The sequence below is a fragment of the Gouania willdenowi genome, chromosome 16, assembly GCF_900634775.1.
Source record: "Gouania willdenowi chromosome 16, fGouWil2.1, whole genome shotgun sequence".
In the NCBI taxonomy this organism is placed as follows: Eukaryota; Metazoa; Chordata; class Actinopteri; order Blenniiformes; family Gobiesocidae; genus Gouania; species Gouania willdenowi.
Genome location: NC_041059.1, coordinates 16,406,374 through 16,428,736, shown reverse-complemented (window position 1 = coordinate 16,428,736; position 22,363 = coordinate 16,406,374). Strand labels below are relative to the sequence as shown.

Genomic DNA, 22,363 nt, shown 5'->3' with positions numbered 1-22,363 from the left:
TTTCAAATTAATAAAAAAATGGTCTTAGTTCCTTTTTAGGCTTGTTTTGGAAAAAGATTTACCACAAATTAACAGTACTATTGCTTAAAAAAATGCTGTTTTTTCTTGCAATTTATTGAAACAGGATTAATTTATGCAGTAGAGACCATTTAATTACACCTCTGACAATAAGAGACAATAATTAGTGAGCAATATTTAAAGTAATTAATTTAATTAATTAAGAACTTTTATAATGTTTACTTACTATTGAAGTAATCGTATAAAACGTTTGTTTATTTTTTAAATACAGTTATTATTTTATACACATACAAATTATCAGTAACATATAAACGTGTCACCTACATGTGTAGCTTAACCAGTTATTGGTGCCAATGATTTCCTAATGCCATCTCAGTTAGTGTGAGTGTATAAATCAGGTAAATGGAACCTGGGCGAGGTGTGTGCAGCACTTACACCAGTGCGTGGCAGTGTGTGGCTGAGATGTCTGCTGGTGGGGGTGAAGGTGGAGGTGGAGGTGGAAGGCATGCAGTGGCCCTCGCTGCCTGCCCTGGGTCGCTGCCAGGGGCAGGAAGAGGGGAGCAATGCAGGGCTGTCCACACATGAGCGCATGCTCTGCAGAGTGGTCAGAACAAAAGCAAACACACACACACAGACTTCACTCTTAAACACAACATGCACAAACCTGGGAGGTCACACAGTTGATGCCATGCAGTGAAGTTTCTCACAAACACAGGCCTTAAACTTTCCAAAGGTTACGGTTCACTGATTATTGGGTTTTATATATTTGAAGTATCTTCAACCTGGTTTTCACATACTTCCACAATATTATAATGTGGCTGGTATAAGTTATTAGTATGTAGAGGTTGAAAAACACATAATTCCCAACAGGAAGAATACACAGCCTTTCGTTTTGTTTCACATCTTGTAATGTTACAGAGGTATTCTTAAACAGAATTGAGTATTGTTTTCTTTCAAATTCAATGCCCTAGTCTGAGATCCAGAGCACTATGGTACCAGTTTTGATGAAGGATCTCAACATTTGGTGACTGTCATCTTTATATGGGGTAGTGACACAGTCCCTGCAGCAGGAAAACATCCCCACAGCATGATGCTGCCACCACCATGCTTTGTTTAGACCAAAAAGTTCTATTTTGGTTTCATCAAACCAGAGAATTTAGTTTCTCCAGGTCTGAGAATCTTTAAGGTGCCTTTTGGAAAACTCCAAGCAGGCTGCTTTAGTAAGAAGTGGCCAACTTCACCTGCTCCTTGGACTTTGTTGATTGGTTTTTAGTTCTGATATTCACCATCGACTGTGAGACCTTACACTGACAAATGTGTGTTTTTCTGAATCATATTCAATCAACTGAATTGACCACAGGTAGACTCATTCAAGTTGAAGAAGCACCTCAATGATATTCAATGGAAATCAGATGCACCTGAGCTTGAGGGTCATAGAAAAAGCTGTCAATACTTAGCTGTAGCTAGCTATATTGTTTAGATTTTCTTTTTTAAATGAATTTACAAAGAAATCTGAAAAGATGTTTTCACCTCATTATTATGGGCTTTTCTTTTGGTAGATTTCTGAAAAGATAATCAGTTTAGGATAACTCCGTAACAAAAGTTAAATGTGGAATCGGTGAACGGGTTTAAATACTTTCTGGTGGCACTTCTCCCTCTTCATTCAGCTTACATGCACCAAAATGTAATGTTAGTTTACTAGTCACAATTTGATTTTATTTTTAAATACAACATTAGCTTAGAAACAACAGACACAGACAGTAAAGCTTTATTTTTGAGTCATGCGGTGAGATTGAATATTTTGCCCATACATAAGATGGTAACATCATCATGCAATTTCCTATAATTGATCATCTTCGTTGCTGTCGGTGTAGTTGTTGTGTCTGAGGTGTGAACAAATTCATTGATAATGAATTGATGAAGCAACAATTGACGAGGAACAAATAATGGTTCAATGGCACAAACAAAAATGCGAGTAAGTGGTTTTCATTCTGCTCTCCTTACCTCTTGTCCCAACAGTGGTCGAGCCTCTAGAACTTTCTTTGCCTTGCTCTCCTCTTTGACAGGCAGCAGGGACTTGAGAAACTTAGTTGGTTGAGGAGAGAGAGCTTTAAAGGGACTGGAGATAAAAAAGGTTGGACTCTCTGGTACCAGACCTGTGAAGGAACATATAAAGCTAAACCACTTACAAGGGATTGCTCTATACTTTTATCACTCAAAAGGTAAAGGTGATGCAGCACCTACACAGATCCTGTCCTAGGTATTTACCTTGATTGTCTTTAGTTTTAACAGGTGTGGTGCATAGGGAGCCATCCTGGGGATTACAGTGAGTGTTGTCCGCCTGATCACATTGATTCTGGACAATAATAAACAGTGTAAGAAAAAACTGAAAGAATGTTTCAGTTAAATATTAACTGCACCCTTAAAGCAGAAACATGAACTTTTTTTACCGACTGAGGAAAAGGATAATTAACTTGAGCCTAAATTAATACAACTGGGGTCAACAATTCTGGGGATCAATTTAGAAAAGCACAGAGCTGAGTTTTGGTTCCATCTGCCAGCTCCCACACTTTTAGGATAAATCAAAAGAGGTTAAAGCTGCAGTTTGTAGAATTCTCTGTTTGCTTCGTTTTGAAACCAAAACTCAACCTCCCTTACCAGTGTCTTTGTAAGCGTTCTTAGCAACTTTTTTCTCAATAGAGACATAGTGACAAATGTAAGGACTTCATCTTGTGTTATTGGAGATTTTTTCTGGTGTTTTAGAGACTCTGACATGAATGCACGTATCACTCTGTAGTTACTGTTCCTGAACAGGGGCTGCTCGTCAGAGCTCACAGAGGTGGCTGCACTGATACCAGCTGCCATTTTGTGAAACCGATGTGTTGTCATCAAGCTTTGCAGAAGCATGATAACGAGCCATTCATTTGATTCAGGTGTGATGGAGCAGGGGCACATCTAAAAGTCTCAGGAATCCGGCCCTCGAGGACTGGAGTTGCCCACCCCTGCTTTAGATGTAGCTTTTCCACCTTGGTCTGCCTTTTTCTGCTTGATTTGCCGTGTAACTGTTGTGCCTAATGCCACAATGAGGACTTCTGCTGGAACTTACACCATTGTATTTGGTGAGTCATAATGTGCTCAAGAGCAGTTACAAACTGCACAAGGAGTGACAGAGCAACCTTAATCAATCATAATCATACAAATTTATTAAAAAAAAAGTGAGTGAGAAAACATGTCTTTTTTTGTGTATTTTCACACCTTGCTTTAAAAGTCAATGGTTAAAGAATTGCTCACGCTGTTATGGACATACCTTAAAGTCTTCATCCTCACAACCAGTCAGGTCTGACTTGCTGCATGAAGACTAGAAATGAGGGACAGTTTTGTTTATGGTTAAAAAGCAATGCACATTAATAGTGCAAAAAGTGTGGCAGTTACATGTTGTACATTTGGTGTGCTGACACTTCTTTTAAGGTGCCTCCCCTTGGCAGCGAACGCCTCCTTTACTGTCACAGCCTGCCCACATAAAAACGAAAAGTTCAGGTTTTACGAATACAAGCAACAATGAAAATTTTCTAAAACACAGGCTAAAGCCTTTGTTGACCCTTAATATGTACAGTATGTACAACACTGAGGTCTCACTCAAACCACAGTAACCGGAAACAAAAAACAAAGAATACAAAACCAATGCTATTCTAATATAAAATACATTTCTTGGGTTACATTTTTAAAGATTTGATTTTTTAGTGGATTTTTTTAGCTCTTGCATTTCACCAAAAAACCCTTAAAATGTAATACTGAAGGTAAAACAAACAAGAGTGGCCTGTCCATCATTGGGCACACCCAATGTGTGTTTCTGTGCGTAAGACCTGTCGTAGCCTCTCCAATCCCAGGATGTTCTCCACTTCCAAAACTCCCCGAGTGTATTTCTCAATGTAGGTCTCTCCACCCTGAGTCTCCTCGCTGTCTCCACGAGCAGCCATGAGCGCTAAGGTTTCCCTTTCCTCTGGCTCCTCTGAGGCCTGGATGCGATAGACAACACAATAAGCAACCTGCTGATTAAGCACTACAAACAAAAGCAACAGTTTTATAAAGTCATTTTCCTTGAAATCATTTTTGTTGTGACACAATTAGTTTTACCTTTGGTATGTTGGACACGATCTCATAGGCCACCCCACAGGAGTAGAGCGCGTTCTTTAGGGACATTTTTCTCTTCAGACTCTGAGTGAAACTCTGGAAAAAATATCCATCAACTGTTTGTTAATAAAAATGCATATATTCTCATGAATCTGTACCTTACCTCATTAAAGCAGAACTAAGTAACTTGCACTTAGCGCGCCCCCTAAAGGTTCCTTTTGGTTATGTCACTGTCGTAAAAACTCTGCACGCCCCGGCTACATATGCCCCTTTGCGCACCCAAGACTGAAAAATCCTATTACAACAGTGACACTAAGGGTGCTACGGAAGGAAGTGTGGAAATGTGTGTGATGCGTTTGTTTGCTGACAAAGCGACTCTGGAAATGGATGGGTGGATGGATGGATATTTGTGTGTGTGCTGCCTGATGGAGCACTGGGTTGTGTGTGTGTGTGCGTAAGTTTGAGAAACGTGAATTTGTACACAACCGTGCCATAATCTAACATTAGTTTGTATTGGGCTGCCGTAAAGCAGTACGTCTTGCCACCAAGTCGGAGGCTGGGAAAGTTACAAATACGGTATTCTGACCAGAGACAGCAGGGGGAGATGAAAGACCCCCCAATCACCCCATAAACACTTGTATTACCCTCACAGGGACTACGAGAAGGATTTATTAAGGTGAAAAAGTTACTTAGTTCTACATTAAGTTGTATCATAATCATCATGTGTGAATAAACCTGTTTGTTGTAGATGTTGACAGCGATCCTTTTGCGTAGCACCAGCTCCATGGAGGCTGGGTGGCTGAGCTGCACCGTGGCTTTGATGATCAGGTAGATGCGTTCGTTCGGTGAGGTGACCCGGTTGAGGTGCACAGAGTCGTGGATGGAGGAGTCCCAGGAGCACACAGCCAACACCTGGTCAAATAGATGAGCAGTGTTTCATTGTTGTTTCACTGTCCTCTTCACTAAATATGTGATAGAAAAAACTGTAGCAGCAAGAGCTGAGATTGTTGGAGACCTGGACTTTTCGACCGATTGAGCAGCTGCAACCTATCCCAGCAGTTCACGATGGGCTAGAATGGAATGGAATCTTTTATTGCGTAAGGTCTATTTTTGGTTAAAGGGATCCTCCACTGTTTTTACAAATGTGGCCTAATTTTTTTTAAATGTCCTTATTAGAAGATCTATGCCTAATAACATGCATTATTTTGCAAATATATTCATTTTATCAACTTTTTTTTAAAAAATGGAACTACTATCATCTTGAAATCACATGACTGATGATGTTCCACAGCCCCATTTGCCTGCAAGCATCCCATTGTTTCAGTCTGCTTTTCAGATCATTTAGCAGCTTTTTTGATCAAAATTCTAATTTGTGCTGCTTTTGGTTACTCTGAATTATCAGGAAAAGTTGAAGATGCCGATGTAGCCCTCTTTTGTTCACCGAAAGAGGATAAAAGTTGTGAGCCAAAAACATTTGTGACCGCAGGCGGCGACCGCTCCCACTCTGCGGTTTTGTAGTAGATAAGAAGCAGAGAAGAAGAGCTCTCCAAAGGACTCCCACCCAAAAGAACTTCTATTCTCAGGGTTTGTGTCTTCAACAGTCTGTGATTACTCGCTTAACTTCAGCCATCAGAGCCACACATTGTTTAAGGGGGAACTAAGGCCCCTTAGGAGAGTTTTTATTCTCTTTCGGTAAACCAAAGAGGGCTACATACTGTAGGCATCATTAACTTTTCCTGATTATTTAGAGCAACCAAAAGCAGCACAAATTGGCATTTTGAAAAAGCTGCTAAATGATCTAAAAAGCAGGCTGAATGTTTCACTTCACTAGGAAACAATGGCGTGTAACAGGCAAATGGGGTTGTGTGACATCTTCAATCACATGATTTCAAGAAGGTGGAACACAGACTCTAAAACGGTAAAGTAGTGCCATTTTTCAAAGTTAAAAAAAAAAGAATATGGTTCAAAATCATGCTTTTTGTTAGGTATAGATCTAATAAGTACATTTCAAAGGTTTTAGGCCACATTTGTTAAAACAGTGGAGGATTCCTCTCAAATGTATTCAAAGTCTGTTGGTTTTGACATAATCCTGCTAACAGACAACCAAACAAATAAACTTTGGTGAAGATATTACCTACTGCTCAAATGAATGGCCCAAATTCCCTAAAACTAGAGAAAATTGTATATAATACTAATATAAATAATGCAATATGATCTATTTTTGGATATTAACTGAAGAAATTAAATATGTATTCAATAGCTCGAGCCTCATAGACCTGTCACTGAGTATATTACACTTACAAAAACAACATTTTTGGCACATGACAAACAGACACTTTTCCTGTTTGTGTTTAACACTTTGTCCTTTCAGCCAAAGGAGGGCAGTAAAGCCAAAGTCAGCCTCACCTTCTCATCGCTCTGCCTGATCATCGGCAGATAGAAAAACTGGCTGCCGTGCTCTTTGGGCAGGATCGAGTTCACCCCTGCAGCGTGTGGGCCTGTCAGCTGCTCGTTGGCTGTCAGGTTATCCGCTGGTGGCAGAGAGATCTGTTAGCAGTTTCAAAAGCAGAGACGAAGCGAAGCTGGTAAATAAAATATGTGGCTAACTCACCGTTTAAATCCAAAAAGAGTACAGGAATGTGGACTTCCATCCCAGCAGGGGGAGTCCTAAAAAACATTACCTTGAGTTCACGCAGGGACAATGTGGCAAACAAGGTAAATGTGTTTTTAAATACCAGTCTGCAGGAGCTCCTGGGATGCCACTGCCAGGTGCAGGAACCAGAACCGCATTTCTCTCTTCAGTCAGTCCCACCCACTGCTCCACCAGCCGGGCTTCTCGCTCAACGTCCTCCTCTGACTTTTCTGATTGTGCAAAGTGAAGATTTAATCACACCTAACTGAACAAATAATTATTAGTGTACATGTGCAGCAGTGTTGATTTGGACACCAAAATATTACTAAAACGCAACTTAGTAGTCACAGTCAAAATGTAGTCAACAGGACTATTTCAGTTATAGGAGTGGCTCCCAATCTTTTTTGTCCCACGTACCCCCTTCATGTTTTTGTCAAACCATGTGTACCCCCTCTTCATATCTTAAGTACCCTCTCAAAAATGCCATATGTTTTTTCATTTGTGGAACAGCGGGCCATTTTAAACCCCTAAATGTGCTCGAACATTAGTTCCCTAAGGCTTATTCTACAAATTCAAGTGGAATTTAAAGTGGAGTTTAGTTAAACTACAACTTTTATCACTTCAATAGTAAGTAAATATAGTCTTCTTTATAAAATGTAGCTAATTATTGTCTCCTATTGTCATGAGTGTGATAAAAAGCATAGAAAATGTAGTATTTTATTGAGCAATAGTACTGTTAGTTTGTGGTGACTTTGTCCAAAAAATAGATCTAGGAACATTTGCTGATTATTTTTAAACTAATTGTTCCATTTTTACGAGTACCCCCTGCAATATGCTCCTGTACCTCTGGGGTGCACGTACCCCTGTTTGGGAACCACAAAGTTATAGTCTAGTTTTTGTCAACTACAGTAAATGACATAAAGATGACCATTTATCAACCGGATACAGGATGCTATTAAAATAAATGCACACAGATAGATTTGATGTGATCAGTGTGTAAGAGCAAATGAGCCATCTTCCACGCAACAAAAAAATGTTTTGATTTAATAGATTTCGTCCCATGTGAACATTGTCATTTTTTAATTTATTTTTTAATCACCATAGTTAACGAAGATATCAATCTATTTTGATGTGTTTCATCTAGTTTTTAATTAGTTATAGTCGAAAACTATGACAATATTTTTTTTGTCCACAAATTACCAGTGATATCCACTGGCTGGACTGGGTGAGGACTCACCCTGTTTGTTGATGATTTTCTTTATCTGTTCATCAAGATACTCTCGACGTTTGATCAGAGCGTCTGACCAGCGCTCCCTCACACAGTTGAGATCTTCTTCCTGAAACAGAGATCAGGGTCATAATCTAATGTCGGAATCCCTAAACAGCGTGTCTACAAACACAAAACACACTTAAAACTTCACACGACTCACATGCACCAAAACAGCACCAGTCGACCCTAAATATTCTGTTTCTGATCACATTGTAAAACAATCACTGAGTACATAATAAACAGTCTTAAACAAACATTAAAACAGGCTATGTTGTAGTTTTGGTATCAGTACGTTTTCAACATGCTAAATGCTATCATTCATGCAGCCATGCAAGCTTTTATGATGACGTGAGGCTTATTATTTCTGCGATTCCTCAGCAGTGTCAGTAGCATTAGTGTGGGAAACCTGTGGGGAAAGGCAAGACAGTGGGACACGCCCCTTGCACGCATGCTTCTGACTGGCTGGGAGCACAGCTGTGGGAGGGGCTTCATTTTGCACTGATAGCTGCCATACAGCAGTAGCTCTGATTGATATTTACAGTTTCAGAGTTCAGCCACGCAAGCAGCTGCTGTTATAAAAAACGCTTTTTGTTTTCCTCCTCTGCTTCCTGCCTCACAAACACAGATTGTCAGTGTGTTTCCTTCATGCTGCAGGGGGAATTACAGCAAGGGGGGGGTGGGTGGGGGCAGCAACGGGAGGAGAGGGTACCTGGTAACTATCCATATCGTCTTCCACCTCACACTGGCAGGAGAGAGGACAGTACACCCAGTTAAATAAGTGAACGTAATGGATCCTGATGAGAGCAAAGCATCTGCTGATGAGAATCCCAGCAATGTGACAAAACCTCTTACTTCATAGCAAAGCACATGTTTTTAATCATATGTTAAAATATATTTCTCAGACAACGAAGAAGTAAATCCTAAACTGGGGCACAATCGGATACGTTAAAAGCCTCCACAAACTCAAATCAAAGAAGTGTCTTCGTATTTCAAGATGGAAATAACAAATGTAATCTCTGGCTGACACATGAAACACTCCCAATATCTGTTTGTTACAGAATGTGAGGGACACAATGACAACATTAGACGGAAAGTATTTCCAGCCATTAACAGTAGAGGAGAACAGCATGTTTTAAGACAGTGGGAATGAATATTTGTCCCAAGATGCAATGCTTTGGAGATAAGCAGTTCAACTGGTGGTCATGAATTCACAATAATTTGTCCATAGTACACGTTTGGACACAAAGGCCAAGCTTTCAGAACAGCTCAGAAGATATGAAGAGCACCAGTCAACACCCACAGTACCACCTCTCCACTGAACTATTAAAGGATCTCGACTTCATGTGTCAAATTACACTTTTAAATAAAATATATATATATATGTCTGGAATGCATATCCTGATTTCAACAATCCCAAAAGCTGATTTCTGATCTTCACAAAGTAGTTTGTTGTGAGAATTGTTGTCAGTAACATAAAGGAGAACAAACTTCTATGTTCTCCTGAAGACTTCAGAGGCAATAACAACAAAGGGCCGTTTCGTAGTTAATTGAGGATGAATATTTGTTGATTTTCATCTTTTTCATCAAGTAAATCATTAGCATCTAGAGCAGAGGTGTCAAACATTTTTGTTCAGGGGCCAAATATGGAGCAGTTTATCTTATCCTAAAGATTTTAGGTGGGAAAATGAATAATTTCATCTTTTTTGTGCCGTAGTTTGCACTTCCACGTATAAATAAACTATAAAATATGTATGGCACTGGGAATATCAAAGTAATAAGTGGCAGATGTCAGTCCCTGCAAAATCTTCACTTTAATGTTATTTGATTTTGTGGCCAATTTTTATGTAATTTCGGGGAAACTTTGTGGAATAGTTTGAAGAAAATGGCAGGATTTTGGAAAAATTTAGTTATTTTAATAATTTGAGATTATGTGATTTAAGCATAAATAAGCGAGCCCTGCTAATATTGTGGAGTTTCAATGAATTTGTGTATTAATTTGAATGAATGAATATCTACAACTGAATTCGTAGGTAATTGACAAATTGACTCATGGTTTCTCTGACATTTTTTTGCTTGGTACCGCGGGCAGAATTGGATGCTCTAAAGGGCCGGATTTGGCCCCTGGGCCTTGAGTTTGACATGAGTGATGTAGACACTTTAACCAGGTAGTGTCAGTGTGTAAAACATTATTGCTACTTACTTTCTAGTCTGACTTGAAACCTAAATATAAGTGAATATTCTGCACACATACAGATCCGTGTTTACAGTCACAAAGGATCCTTTATTTGTTTTTTTAATCAATTGTTTTAATTCCGTCATCAAAGCAGCCCACGTGTAGAGTTTAAAAAAGTGTTTGTAAAGATACACATCATCACAGGGATGTCAACATTATCTATTCAAGGGTTTTGTAAAACAGAGCTGTGTTGTGTGCAGACCTGGTAGCTGTCGAGGGACCTCTGTAGTTGAGTATTGCGTGCTGACACACAACCGATGGAGACGGACAGCAGAGCCTCCACCAGCAGAGGCAGAGTGCCAGAGTTCTGGACCGGTTTCACACACACCTGCAGCCTCCTGGAATGACCCTGATTGGACAATTATAGAATCAGACGATCGTGTAAAGTGTGTCTTATGCAGTCATAGCTTAGAGAGAAACTTGAAGAGTTTTATTGACCTGTCTGAGTTGGAAGACTCCTCCTGTGCTGATGTCTTTCCCAGGATGCAGCTCAACAGACGAATACTCCCCTTGCTCATTGAGCTCCTGGATGGAGACCCAAAGCTCGATCCTGCGAGACACTTCACTCCACCTTAAACACACAAAAACCAGAATAAGTTATGTGTAAAAAGAATATCAGTACAAAGGTGGAATCATCTTACCTGTCACGGAGCGTCTGGGTTTTCACCTCCAGTGCATCGAGCTCCCAGAGCGAGCGTCCGTTTCCTGCACAGCGGTGACCCCACACCTCTATGGCCAACACTCCCTCTGATATAAACTCTAAAAACTCATCTGTTACCAGAACAGTGTAGTCCTGGACACAGACAAGAGATGAAAAGACAGAGATTGTTAACTAACTACATTATTACCTGCGTGTAACAAACATACACGGACACATCTGTTGGTGCTTTTAATCAAAGGATATTCTCTATTTTCTGAATAACTCTGAGGACGATCATATTTATAAACATGAACTATTTCAAAATAAAATTTTGCCTTTAAAAAATGATTTAACGAGTGAAGCTGGCCTGTCTTTTTTCTCTTTTGTTGCACAACGTGAAACTGGAGTTTTATTGTAGATGGATTTCTTACTGATGATACCTCAGCACACTGACTAGTGGCAAAAACTTTACCCGGGGTTTAATGTAAAAGTTTCTAAGCACATAAAACTAATCCATTAAAAATTTTTTATAAAATCATGGCACCTAAGGGATTCATCTGTCAATGCTCAGGAAATGTTATAGTTGAATAATTATATTGTTTCTGTATGGATTCTTCTCATTATTAATATTTATATTTTACTCCCACTTTACTGGGGGCCCTTCCCCAGAGTGGAATTTCATTAAATTTGGCCAGAGGGTATAGTTTGGTGAAAATTTATATTGATACTTTATCTCATTTCATTTAAATGAACAGTTTAGGTTTTTCTGTATGTATGAATTACTCTGAATTATATAACTTCATCAGAGTGCATGTGATTATCTTTTGTTTTCATCGTAAATGAATTTATTTTCCATGGTGTCCTCAGCATTAAACTGAACCAAACAAGCTGCTTGTTGTTCTTACCCTGCAGTGATCAAACTGGACACTGAACTGAGCATCAGGGCTTCGAGGGGAGGGTCTGTCTGGGCTGACCATGGGCGGAGCCACAGTGGGCTCACCATGTTCCCAGAATGTGTATTGGCAGAAGACAAAGTTGGACAGATTGAGCGGCAGCCCTGTGGCTTCCCTGATCCTCACCTAAAGCAAAGAGAGAAAGAGTGAGAAATGATTAGTCCTCAGAGCTACTGGGTGTTTCGACATCGGGTGGAATCTATTGATGAGGGACTCGTACCCTACAGGTGAGCCTCTTGGCCATGTGAACAATTTCTCCATTGGTGTCCATGACTTCGTAGCAACTATTCTCGCTGGAGTTCTCTGATGAGTCGTCTCCTCCTGAGTGGCGTTCTGGTAAAGCACCGCTAACTCGCGTCAGCTCAATGTGCAACCTGCCCGCCACCTGTACACAAGTGCAACATAACCCATCTGTACAACCTTTAATTTATCCATATATATTGGAGTGTATGTCACCATGCATATCACAGAACTGTTCTAGCACTAACATGAATACAGTAGGGTGACCGTATTTTGATTTCCAAAGAGGACACTTTGGACAGTATTAGACGTTTTCTTGAATCCACCTTGTAATGGCAAAATACAATAGACTACAGTAGATAAAAAAGTTGTTGTTGTCCATAAGGTTTAAAAATAGTTTTTTCTCTTCATAACAAAAACTTAAAAATTCTCTGAAATCAGTGGTGACTCAAGTCAATCACCTTTATTATGATTACAACAATCTGCCCTTGAGAAATCTAATATAAACCTTCTTAAAATCTCTCTATCATTGAAACAATGAGAAACATCTCCTCCTAGAAACTAAAACTATAACCAAAATAACCCTCAAGGCTTACAGAACATGAAATAATCATTAAATATACACTTCAATACATAACTGTAACCTTAACTTCCTATAGGATAAGTTTCTCTGAACCTCCATGGATGTTTTTTCATCCAGGAGGGTTTTCCTGCAGACATTTTTTAATTAAATCCACCAGTATTTGGTCTCTGTCTGTCTTTTCTCTTCTATCTGCTGCACGTGTGATGATTTTTTCAAAACAAAGCAGCATCTTCAATGATTCCATCACGTGTGAGTAAAATCACTGTAATGAACCATAATGGCTCAACTCTTTAGCTTTCAGAAACTGGGGAAATTTCTGCAATAGAGCAAATATTAGCAGAAGTACGTTTTTTTAATTAACCGAGATGCGTTCAGGGTCCCTGGGAAACCCGGACATTTTCATCTATTTATAAAATCCGGCCGGACGGTCCGTACAAGACGTGAAAATGTGAAAAGAGGACAGGTATGGTCCCACTAAACATGGTGTCATGCGATCGTAGTTTTCTTACCTCCCCCTGCTGGCTGATAATTGGAACAGCATATTGTAGCTTGACATCATGAAAAAGGCACTCGAGAAAAATATTGGCGACTCCAATCAGGTTGTGGTGCTCTTGTGCTTCATAGAACAGATCACAGTGTTTACTGTTGGCTTTGTTGGACTGGAGAAGCAAAAATGAAGCAGACTTAGCATATTCACATGTTTAATCTGTCTTTTCTACTAATGCTTGTTTATTTTTCTCACCGTTTCCTCTCTGCCTTCCTTCCAGTCTCTGTAATAGTCTCTCATGTCCACTAGTTTGTTCTCCAGCTTTTCAATCGTCCACACTTGGGTTCCTTTTCCTTTCCTTCGCACCTGAATAGCTGGCTCACTCACTATAGCTCCACGCTGTATGAGAGAAAATGATTCATATTTATGAAGTTCCAAACATCTTACCCCTTCCAGTTTATACAGTTTAGCAAAAATGTGTTGCGGCAGTGGCATCAGAGGTCGGACCTTGCGGTTGGCGCTGAGGTTAGCAGCAGGAATCTGAAGAGTGACCTGATAGTCTGTCAGCTTGTTCATCTCCTCGGCCAGAAAGTTTGCTTCTCGCACCAAAGTGTTTGCTTTGACGACCTGCTCCCTGAGTCGAGACAGACTCTGACGAAATAGCTCATCGCTGTAAAAACAAACCATTGACACCATTCAACTGGGAAAATTTGCTCACATTCCCTGTGCTGAATTTGTTTGAATAAAGGTAAACTTTGCAATAAAAAAAAATGTTAACTCCTTATTTAAAATTGAAAAAGTCCACTTACCGCTCTTCCATCCACAGTCGCATCTTGCCGTGTGGCGTGTGCGTGGGGAACGTAAGGCGGTCGCTGCTGCGTTGGTGCTGCGATGCTTTCTCTGGAGACAGCTGTTGTCGTAGCGACTCCAGCTCTCGTTCATACATCATCTTCTGCTCTTCCAAAGCTGTCCGCTTTTCCTCCAGATACTGCTTCTCCAGGACATGGACCACATTCTGCATTGGATCTGCACCCATTAAAGGAGACATATCATGCCTTGAAATCCTTCCTTTTTACATATAAATCATACAGTTGTGGTCTATATAAAGCAGAACTGCAATGCTTGTGTATGAATTCCTCATTATTATAGCTCAACAGGCCCCTTTTCTACCCCTTTTCTGATGTGCTTCTGAGAGCAACTCGTTTTGGTGTGGTCTCTTTAAATGCAAATGAGACACCTCATACCCAGCCCCCTCTCCAGGTTGCAGAGGTGACACTCGGTTCAACTCCACCCTGTTCGGCCATTTTTGTAGTTTGATAGAAGAGATACAATCATCTAACGGCACAGAAAAGGTTTATTCACACGTTATTTACAAAATGTCAACAACAGAAGACATGTCCATCCAGCCTTACATGTTCGAGCCAGAGTCAGACCCGGCGGAGCGAGATGAAAATGAAGATGAACCTGCAGAACAACGTCTTCATATGGATGTTAACAAGTGAGCTAACACAAGCGCCGAGCTAACGCTAGCGCCAAGCTAACGTCACGAAATGCATTTTAATACAGTCTTTTTGGAGACAAAAATGGCAAAATGAAATGACGAATGAAAACTTTAGACTTAAATTAAATCACGTAGGCCATATCATCAAGGATCTAAAACGAACACACAGCGCTAACATATGAAGACGGTGCAACTGCTAATGCTAACAAAACAATGACAGGGACGTCTTATCATCACACTTTTTAGCGTTATTTACAGCTTACCGAAGTGCTCTGTTCGTTGTCTCCAAAGATAGAAGGAATTGAACCCTCAATCAGACAAAGTCTTTCGGCAAATCCTTCTTTATACTGGTGGAGGTTGCTGAAGCAGTTATCCTTGAAGTGCATCGCACACACAAAAATGACCTTACCCACAGATGTGGGTACATTTCCATGAAAAGTAAAACAACCAGGCACTTCGAAAAAGGTTCTGATGCTGGGAGACGGTGTAATGAAGCGTGTGGGTTACTACATCCAACAACTGAACATTTTGATTTATCCTCTCGTAACTTCTGCATCCTGGAGCTTGGACTACAAAATCGCAGCGAGAAATAAAAATGGCAGATTGCTCGAAGTGTTGGGCCTGGAGTCGATGTCCTAATTTGGCAGTTCCGCTGCAAATACTGTGACGTTATTGTTCAAAAAACATAATAGAGAATTGAAAAATCGAAACAGATTGAAAAATATGACCAAAACAGAATATAAAGATATCTACGGAGCACCTGAAGAGACTAATTAGAACTTTTCTGTACTTCTAAACACTCTAAATACACAACAAAATGCATTTAAGGGGTAAAAAAGTGGATTTAGCATGATATGTCCCCTTTAAACATCAAAGTCCACATTTTTTCAGGGAAACGAAGTATGGAAAATAACAATAAAAACCACAAATCCTTAAATGTTTCACCAATTTTAAACACTTTTTTCTTCTTCTTAATACATTGCTTAAAATTGCAAATTAACTGTTGTCTTAAGACAAAAGATGCCTAAACCTAACAATGATCTTCTACCACGGCTTCAAATCAAATGTGTTGTTTTTCACAGTGAGAGGCTCACAGGTTGTCTCTCAGCCTTACAATAACCTGCAATAACTTTAGCATTAAAATAATTCCAGCAAGTTATTTTTGTCTTGTTTTTGAATAATTAAGGTTTCAATTTACTTTGATCTCCTGACATGTGTTTGACGGCCAACTGCCAGTCTTCCTCAGATGCGCCAGCGGATCGCTTTGATATTTACTTGACTTCTTCGTAATAATTCCAGCAAGTTCATTTTGTCTTCTTTTTGAATCATATTTTAAAGATTTCATTTATTCAGATCACTTTTTTCAGGAAATGTACTTTGATCTCCTGACATGTTTCGACAGTCAACTGCCAGTCTTCTTCAAAGGCATCTGCTGAACGCTTTGATGTTTTCTTAACTTCCTTATAATAACTCCAGAAAGTTCATTTTGTCTTCTTTTTTTAATAATATGTTAAGGTTTTACTTATTCAGACAACCTTTTTTCAGGAAATGTGCATTAAAATACATTTAAAACAAGTGTCTCTCTTTTTCTCACAGTTTTAACATCGGCAATGACCTTTGTACTCACGACACATCTTTTGGCACAAAATCTAAGTACGGCAATGTAGGTTAAATAAACTGTGATCGATTTAGAAACATAAATTCATACCATTGTTGCCAAGAGTTTTCATGATGACCTCCATCTGGGCAAACTCGTAGCTGTAGTCCTGCTCTGAGGATGCCTCGCTGGCCGTCTCCACATCTGCCTCTACAAAGCTCTCTCTGGGAGACGCCCGTTCCAGCTCCTTTAAACGGTCCCGCCGCTTTCTCATAGGAAGATTGATTCTGTAAAGTTACCAGACATTTAATAAGTCACCTGAAAGTTTAAATGTGTTAAAAGTCAACATAGGACTCATACCTAAAGAAGTGATTGTTTCCCCAAAGGATGCGGTCTCCATGCCACAGATGCACTAACGAGTCAATCGTTGTGCCATTCACACAGGTTCTGAACAGAAATGATCTTTTATTGATGATGTTTGACGTTATGGATTCATATATCATCCTACATTCTTTCACAGTGAGATAATGTGAAACTCTAACATCCAGACATCAGATAACAGGAGATACAAAGAAGATAGACATACAAGTAGAGTGTATGTTTAAGGCAGTTGTTCATTTGATCACCTGGCATTCTGTATGGGCATCAGTGTGACATCACCATCTGGGCAAAGTTCCAGGACACAATGCTCCGGTTGGATCCCGATGCCAAAGAGCTGGATGTCCTGGGACGTGTCTGCACCAACACGCGTGTGCTCCTAAGACCAGGAGGTGGACGTACAGTATTTAGTCACAAATGAGTGATTTTATTAGATTTTTTTTAATCTATTTCAAACCTTTTAAACAGAATATCATAAGAAACAAAAAAAAATAAAAATTCTCAACACAATTTCCCAATTCAGTTTACATTTCTGAAAAGGAGTGGGAAGAAGTACATACTTATATAATCCCACCCCCATCCATAAATCCCTTTTTTGTTCATTAACTAGCTTCTCATTATAACAATTAACAACATTAAGGAAACAATAAATAAAGAAATAGAAATGTACTGCTAAAGATTGTCCTCACTGTATCTTTTGAAAATCATTTCTTTATATCTTTCCTTACCTTCAAAACACAACGTTCTAAACTCACTGATACAACCATCGATCCAACTGAGATCTATACCTGCTTATCCTGATCCAGATTCCTTAAGATGGAGCCTGTTCTGTCTGACTCATAAAGCACGGCAGTGCAAAGCAGTCTGTCACTAATGTTATATAGTGCGTATTGTAACTGAGCCCATTTGCTGTATTGTATTGCAAACAGATTAAAAAGTCAACAAAAAAGCAAACCCACGCTGAAATATGAAAACGCAGCAGCGCAAAAAATATGCAGCGGAGGTGATGTTGGACAAAAAAAAATCCAGCATCAAGATGATGATCAGCGAACCAGCAGCGGACTAACGGTAATCTATTTCACATTACCTTAGACATTCCACACTGCTATGCCAGGGAGCTTTCAGACCCCTGGTTAATGTTGTTTTGTTAGCAGCACACATAGTTTTACTGAAATACCTCTTCTCTTACAGGTCCAACTACATATAAATATACATATAAAGTGATCTGACGACCACTATGACGTGTAGTCCTTTGTCGCCTCCACTGAAAGACAATGGCAGCATAAAAACGTCACTAAGCTCTTATTTAGCGTGTTGTACCCTATCCCACATAACGTCAACACTGTGCAGCCTGAAATGGGAGCAATCTGAGAAATATCTATGCATCGAATGAATGCATGCATTTGACACCAGTGATAGCTTTGGTGATCATTAGTTCATTTTCTACTCCTGGGAACAACTTATGTTGGAATAAATTTAGCTACTCAGGTGCCTTCAACGATCCAAAACATCTCGGTTAGGTTAACTGAGTCTCAAAACAAACAAATATATATCTATATATAGTATTATCCCTATAATGGACAATCATATATACTGTATATATATTACCTTAAGGTAGTAGACGAGCAGTTCGTTTAAGGCAGGATCAGCATTTAGATTGACTAGAAAACACTTGTCTTCTCCCACTTTAATCCCAGAGGTTTCCAAAGAAATGCCCATACTCTCCAACTGTTTCTGGCGCTCCTGTAAACATAAATGACAACAGTGTAGCTGTATCCATGTATAACTAATGAGTTTCTTTGAGTGTCGTGTGTACAGTAGCTATCTCCTCTGTTTTTCTTAGCTTCTCCTCCCAGGTGACGGTCATCTCTTGAATCAGCTTTTCTGACTCCTGGAGTTTATCCTTCAGCTCTGGAGCCTTCATGGACTGATGGGAAACAAAGTAGAAGTAGACAGAATTAATATTATTGGTGATGATGAGTCAGAAATAGTTTCATTCATATCATTTCTATCCTTCGTGGTGTTCTTGTCTTCTCACCTCGGCCTGAGAAAGCTGAACTTTCAGCTTCTCCACTTCCTCACGGAGCTCCCTGATGATCCGAGCATTGGGGTCCTCATTCACCACAGCGTGGTTGACGATTCTTTTGGCCCTGTCGGCGTAACGTAGAGTGGATAATGTCTCCTCATAGTTATCAGCAGCTGGACTCACAGTGGCTATCATGGCGGTTTTGCTGTTTCCACCAAGGTTGTCCTAAAGTCAGGAAAATCAATAAGATGAAAGATATGCCGCTGAGCTGGAATTTTAAAAAAAGAAAGCTGAGATTTCAGCACATCCCCAACCCTCACATATCATTCTGACACTCAGACAGGAGTTAGATGCATCTGTGGGTGTTTTATAGGTCCAACCTTTAGCAGCCAGGTGAGGACTGAGTCTCTGTAAGGCACAAACTTTGCCTTCCCCTTTCCTGCTGACTGATCAGCCAGAGCTGAAATCACACACCCTAATGTAGTGAGAGACCTAAAAGCACACAACAATACAATTATCATGCATCAAAATGATAAAAACTAAACATTTATATAACAGGTCTTTTTGTTGAATAAATGTACCCACTTGTTTATGTTGCTGCCCTCTTTCAGCCTCTCGCCTGCTGCTCCCGTCTTGGACACTCGTTCACTACCGGCCAGGTCAACCAGACTCATCTTACTCACTTTCTCTCCTGAGTTCTGTTAAAAACCCATATGGTCACTCCCAATATTAAAAAAAAGTTTCCATAGATACACTTAGAAACTCAGCAAAGTCGTACATTCATGTATAAAAATCTGTTATTAAAGGGTACCTGTAGTGGAAAATGTATATTAAAAAAAATGTGTTTAATATATTACCAATAAACAAAAATATGTACAGCTTTTTTTAAATTGTTTTTTTAAAAAACACATTAAAATTATTTTTTAGAACAATTTTATACCTTGGAACATAAACTATGGGAAGCCGCCAATTTGGACAGGATATGACGCACTTTCGTTGATCGGCCTCGCCTGTCGCTTTAAAAAAAATGGTGCATTGTGGGAGAGGCGTAACGGGTCTGTTTACATTGTGGGAAGTGTAGTTTTACTGTTTGCTCTTGGCGCAAAGTGATAACAGTGCAGTATCCGGGTTGTATGTTAGGAGAGGATTAAATAGTGACTACCTGCTTCTTGTATGCCTTCCTGCACCCACTCAGCATGCAGAATTAGCCTAATGAACAGAGCTGTTATTACCAGCAGAAACGAGCCATGGCTGATGAGTAGTTAGGTGTTGGAAGTGCAGAAATATGGCTAGCTGCGATAAAAACTGCGTGAAAGGATATCTGTTCATTGAAGGGATGGTGCGCCAGTACGAACAGGTAAGTCCTCCTGACAGAGTTCATCATTTAGCCACAAGGAAATAAGGGAACAATCTGGTTGGGGGTGTGGTTAGTGACGACAGCCACGCATAGTATCCCCTGCAAGCAGAAACCTAGTGGTGCTCTGAACAAGTACGTTTACAAGCTGCATTGCGAAGGAATTTTGTCGCAACCAAGCCTTATTTCAGATGTAACTTTGGCTTTGTGCCCATTAGCTTAAGGCAGGCGTACACCGTGCAATTTTCGGCCCATTTTGAGCTGATTTTTGAATCGTGTGTTTATTTTTAGGATCGAGCCGAGTCTCAGCTAAATCATGTGTCGTGCATTGTGTAGCATACATGGGGTCACGAGAAGCGATTAACACCTGACGACCAGCTCCCGATCAGCAATTATGGTTGTAAGGAAATCAAACATGTTTGAAATCCTGGTCACTCCTCCTCAGGGTATCACACTATTGAAGCAGTGCCACGGACTAGCTTACCTCACACTGCACATGTGCAAACACCGTACTGCCCACAGATGCCTCATAGCAGTTTGGCTTGGAGCAGTCCTCGTATGTCACCAAATTTCGTCCAAATGGAAACGTTGTAAGAGCATATCCCGTACCCATATTATGAAACAATCGTCTGGCTAACTCTGACTTAGAGCAGAAACCCAGGTTTCTGTTGGTTTTTCCCTTGTTGTTATAGCAACCATTGACTCCACCATTGTTCAGAAACACTGTAAACCAACGAACATTGTTGCATCCACTACAGGTACCCTTTCATGTGTACATAACTCCAAGGATGACCTACTCCAGACTGCAGATCATACAGTGTCTGCGTGACGATAATACTGAAGACAGCATGTGATCGGCTGCTCTCCTCATTCATATTCGTGGCTGCAACTGTGCGTGATTTGTTCCCCTCTGACATCAGCACCTCAATGTCCTGCAAAGCAGAAAAAATGCACCAGTATGGTATGCTGGTATGGCAGTATGTTTCTGGGAAAACTTGCAAATTGATTTTTTACGGTTACATGAAAGGTAGATAACATCCACATATGACTGTGGGTTTTTGTTTCCCACCACCAGTTCAATACAGGCTGAGAGCCAAGACTGTGGGAAATTCACTGGACCAATATCAGGCGGAGTTGAATACAGAGGAAAAGGGTGGAGATGTTTAAACATAATTAGGGAAGACCTGCCAAGACTTGGCATATAAACAGCATGACTATGAACCACATTGAAATATGTGTCATTCGTTTCTGCACTTGGAAGGTTCTCTGCTCAAAATGAGTATTATGGTGAAACACAATCAACAGTTCAACTGATCTGATAAAAACAGTCATCTCGTGTGTGTGTGTGTGTGACTGTGAACGTCCTATTATGATCAGCTTTGTCTCTGATCCCAGTAGTGGTGAAAAGTAGAACACATACCTCAAAGCTGGTAACAGCCAGCAGAGAAAGACCATCCACGTAGGGACCAAGGACTTTGTGTTCCCGAACTTTTAATGACTGTCGGCTCCTTAAAGAAGGAAAAAAACACAATATGTATGGATACCACAATCATAAAAGCCAAAGGTGTAACTTGTTTTTAGGTTAGTTCTCTCATCTATCTGAATTTAATTTGATTTCTAAAAGAGTTCTCTAAATTCACCTCTAAATTTAAAATTATTATTCTTTTTTCAAATTAAAACAGCTGAATAACTCTACTGCTGCTGTGATAAACACACAGCCTGAAGCGCTGAGATGGACTCACAATCACAATAGCCACGTGTTTTACTGTAATGTGCAGTTTTTTGGCTGAAAACAATAACAACAGTGCGTGGATGGCAAAAAGAAAATCACTTTGGTGATCACTGATCTCCCTCGCAAGAGCGATGTATGAAGTCAGCGTCTACAGACACGCTTACTCATGAATATGCATGAAGGCTCGTAAACAGCCACAAGTCACTTTTCCGAGGGCTAAAACTCTGGAAAACAGGCGAATTTGAGAAAATAAATCTCAAATGTTTTTGGGGTTGTTTAAACAACTGTATTCTATACTTTCACTTTCTGAAATGTAAATTTAGTTCAAATATAATGATGTTTAAATAATAAAAAGAGAAAAAAGGAAAATAAATACAGTATAAAAATATCTGAGCTGGCGCATTTTGTCATTTTGTGCCGTAATCCCGTCCAACATTAAGGATCCAAAACTAATTCTAGAAAAAAAAGTCTTCGGGGTGTCGGGGCAGAAATTGTTAGTTATGTTTATTAACATATTTACTCATAGACCTTATTCTTTTTAAGGCTTTAAGTTGAGACTTTTCATTTCTGCTGTCCCATGTTTTCTGC

At 39.9% G+C, this 22,363-nt stretch overlaps 1 protein-coding gene across 10 annotated transcripts in view; it reads right to left on the bottom strand.

Annotated features, from left to right (window-relative positions):
- Positions 1-22,363, bottom strand: part of kif13a (kinesin family member 13A) — a 45,143-nt gene that overhangs the window by 4,161 nt on the left and 18,619 nt on the right. For 3 of the 10 annotated variants that reach the window (XM_028470229.1, XM_028470231.1, XM_028470236.1), the window contains 32 exons: positions 21,464-21,551; positions 20,841-20,975; positions 19,275-19,387; positions 19,070-19,181; positions 18,702-18,914; positions 18,480-18,590; positions 18,272-18,406; positions 16,912-17,042; positions 16,646-16,732; positions 16,397-16,572; positions 13,997-14,213; positions 13,695-13,857; positions 13,443-13,586; positions 13,210-13,359; positions 12,098-12,262; positions 11,830-12,003; positions 10,926-11,077; positions 10,723-10,855; positions 10,487-10,633; positions 8,761-8,793; positions 8,019-8,118; positions 6,885-7,011; positions 6,761-6,816; positions 6,556-6,680; positions 4,885-5,061; positions 4,153-4,245; positions 3,882-4,034; positions 3,451-3,528; positions 3,326-3,376; positions 2,287-2,374; positions 2,023-2,174; positions 454-612 (listed from right to left, as the gene is read on the bottom strand). In XM_028470229.1, the coding sequence (XP_028326030.1) occupies positions 454-612; positions 2,023-2,174; positions 2,287-2,374; positions 3,326-3,376; positions 3,451-3,528; positions 3,882-4,034; positions 4,153-4,245; positions 4,885-5,061; positions 6,556-6,680; positions 6,761-6,816; positions 6,885-7,011; positions 8,019-8,118; positions 8,761-8,793; positions 10,487-10,633; positions 10,723-10,855; positions 10,926-11,077; positions 11,830-12,003; positions 12,098-12,262; positions 13,210-13,359; positions 13,443-13,586; positions 13,695-13,857; positions 13,997-14,213; positions 16,397-16,572; positions 16,646-16,732; positions 16,912-17,042; positions 18,272-18,406; positions 18,480-18,590; positions 18,702-18,914; positions 19,070-19,181; positions 19,275-19,387; positions 20,841-20,975; positions 21,464-21,551 (4,138 nt within the window). Of the gene's footprint in view, positions 1-453; positions 613-2,022; positions 2,175-2,286; positions 2,375-3,325; positions 3,377-3,450; positions 3,529-3,881; positions 4,035-4,152; positions 4,246-4,884; positions 5,062-6,555; positions 6,681-6,760; positions 6,817-6,884; positions 7,012-8,018; positions 8,119-8,760; positions 8,794-10,486; positions 10,634-10,722; positions 10,856-10,925; positions 11,078-11,829; positions 12,004-12,097; positions 12,263-13,209; positions 13,360-13,442; positions 13,587-13,694; positions 13,858-13,996; positions 14,214-16,396; positions 16,573-16,645; positions 16,733-16,911; positions 17,043-18,271; positions 18,407-18,479; positions 18,591-18,701; positions 18,915-19,009; positions 19,182-19,274; positions 19,388-20,840; positions 20,976-21,463; positions 21,552-22,363 lie in introns of those variants that run through there. The other 7 variants (XM_028470234.1, XM_028470235.1, XM_028470232.1 and 4 more) reach the window with 6 other exon arrangements.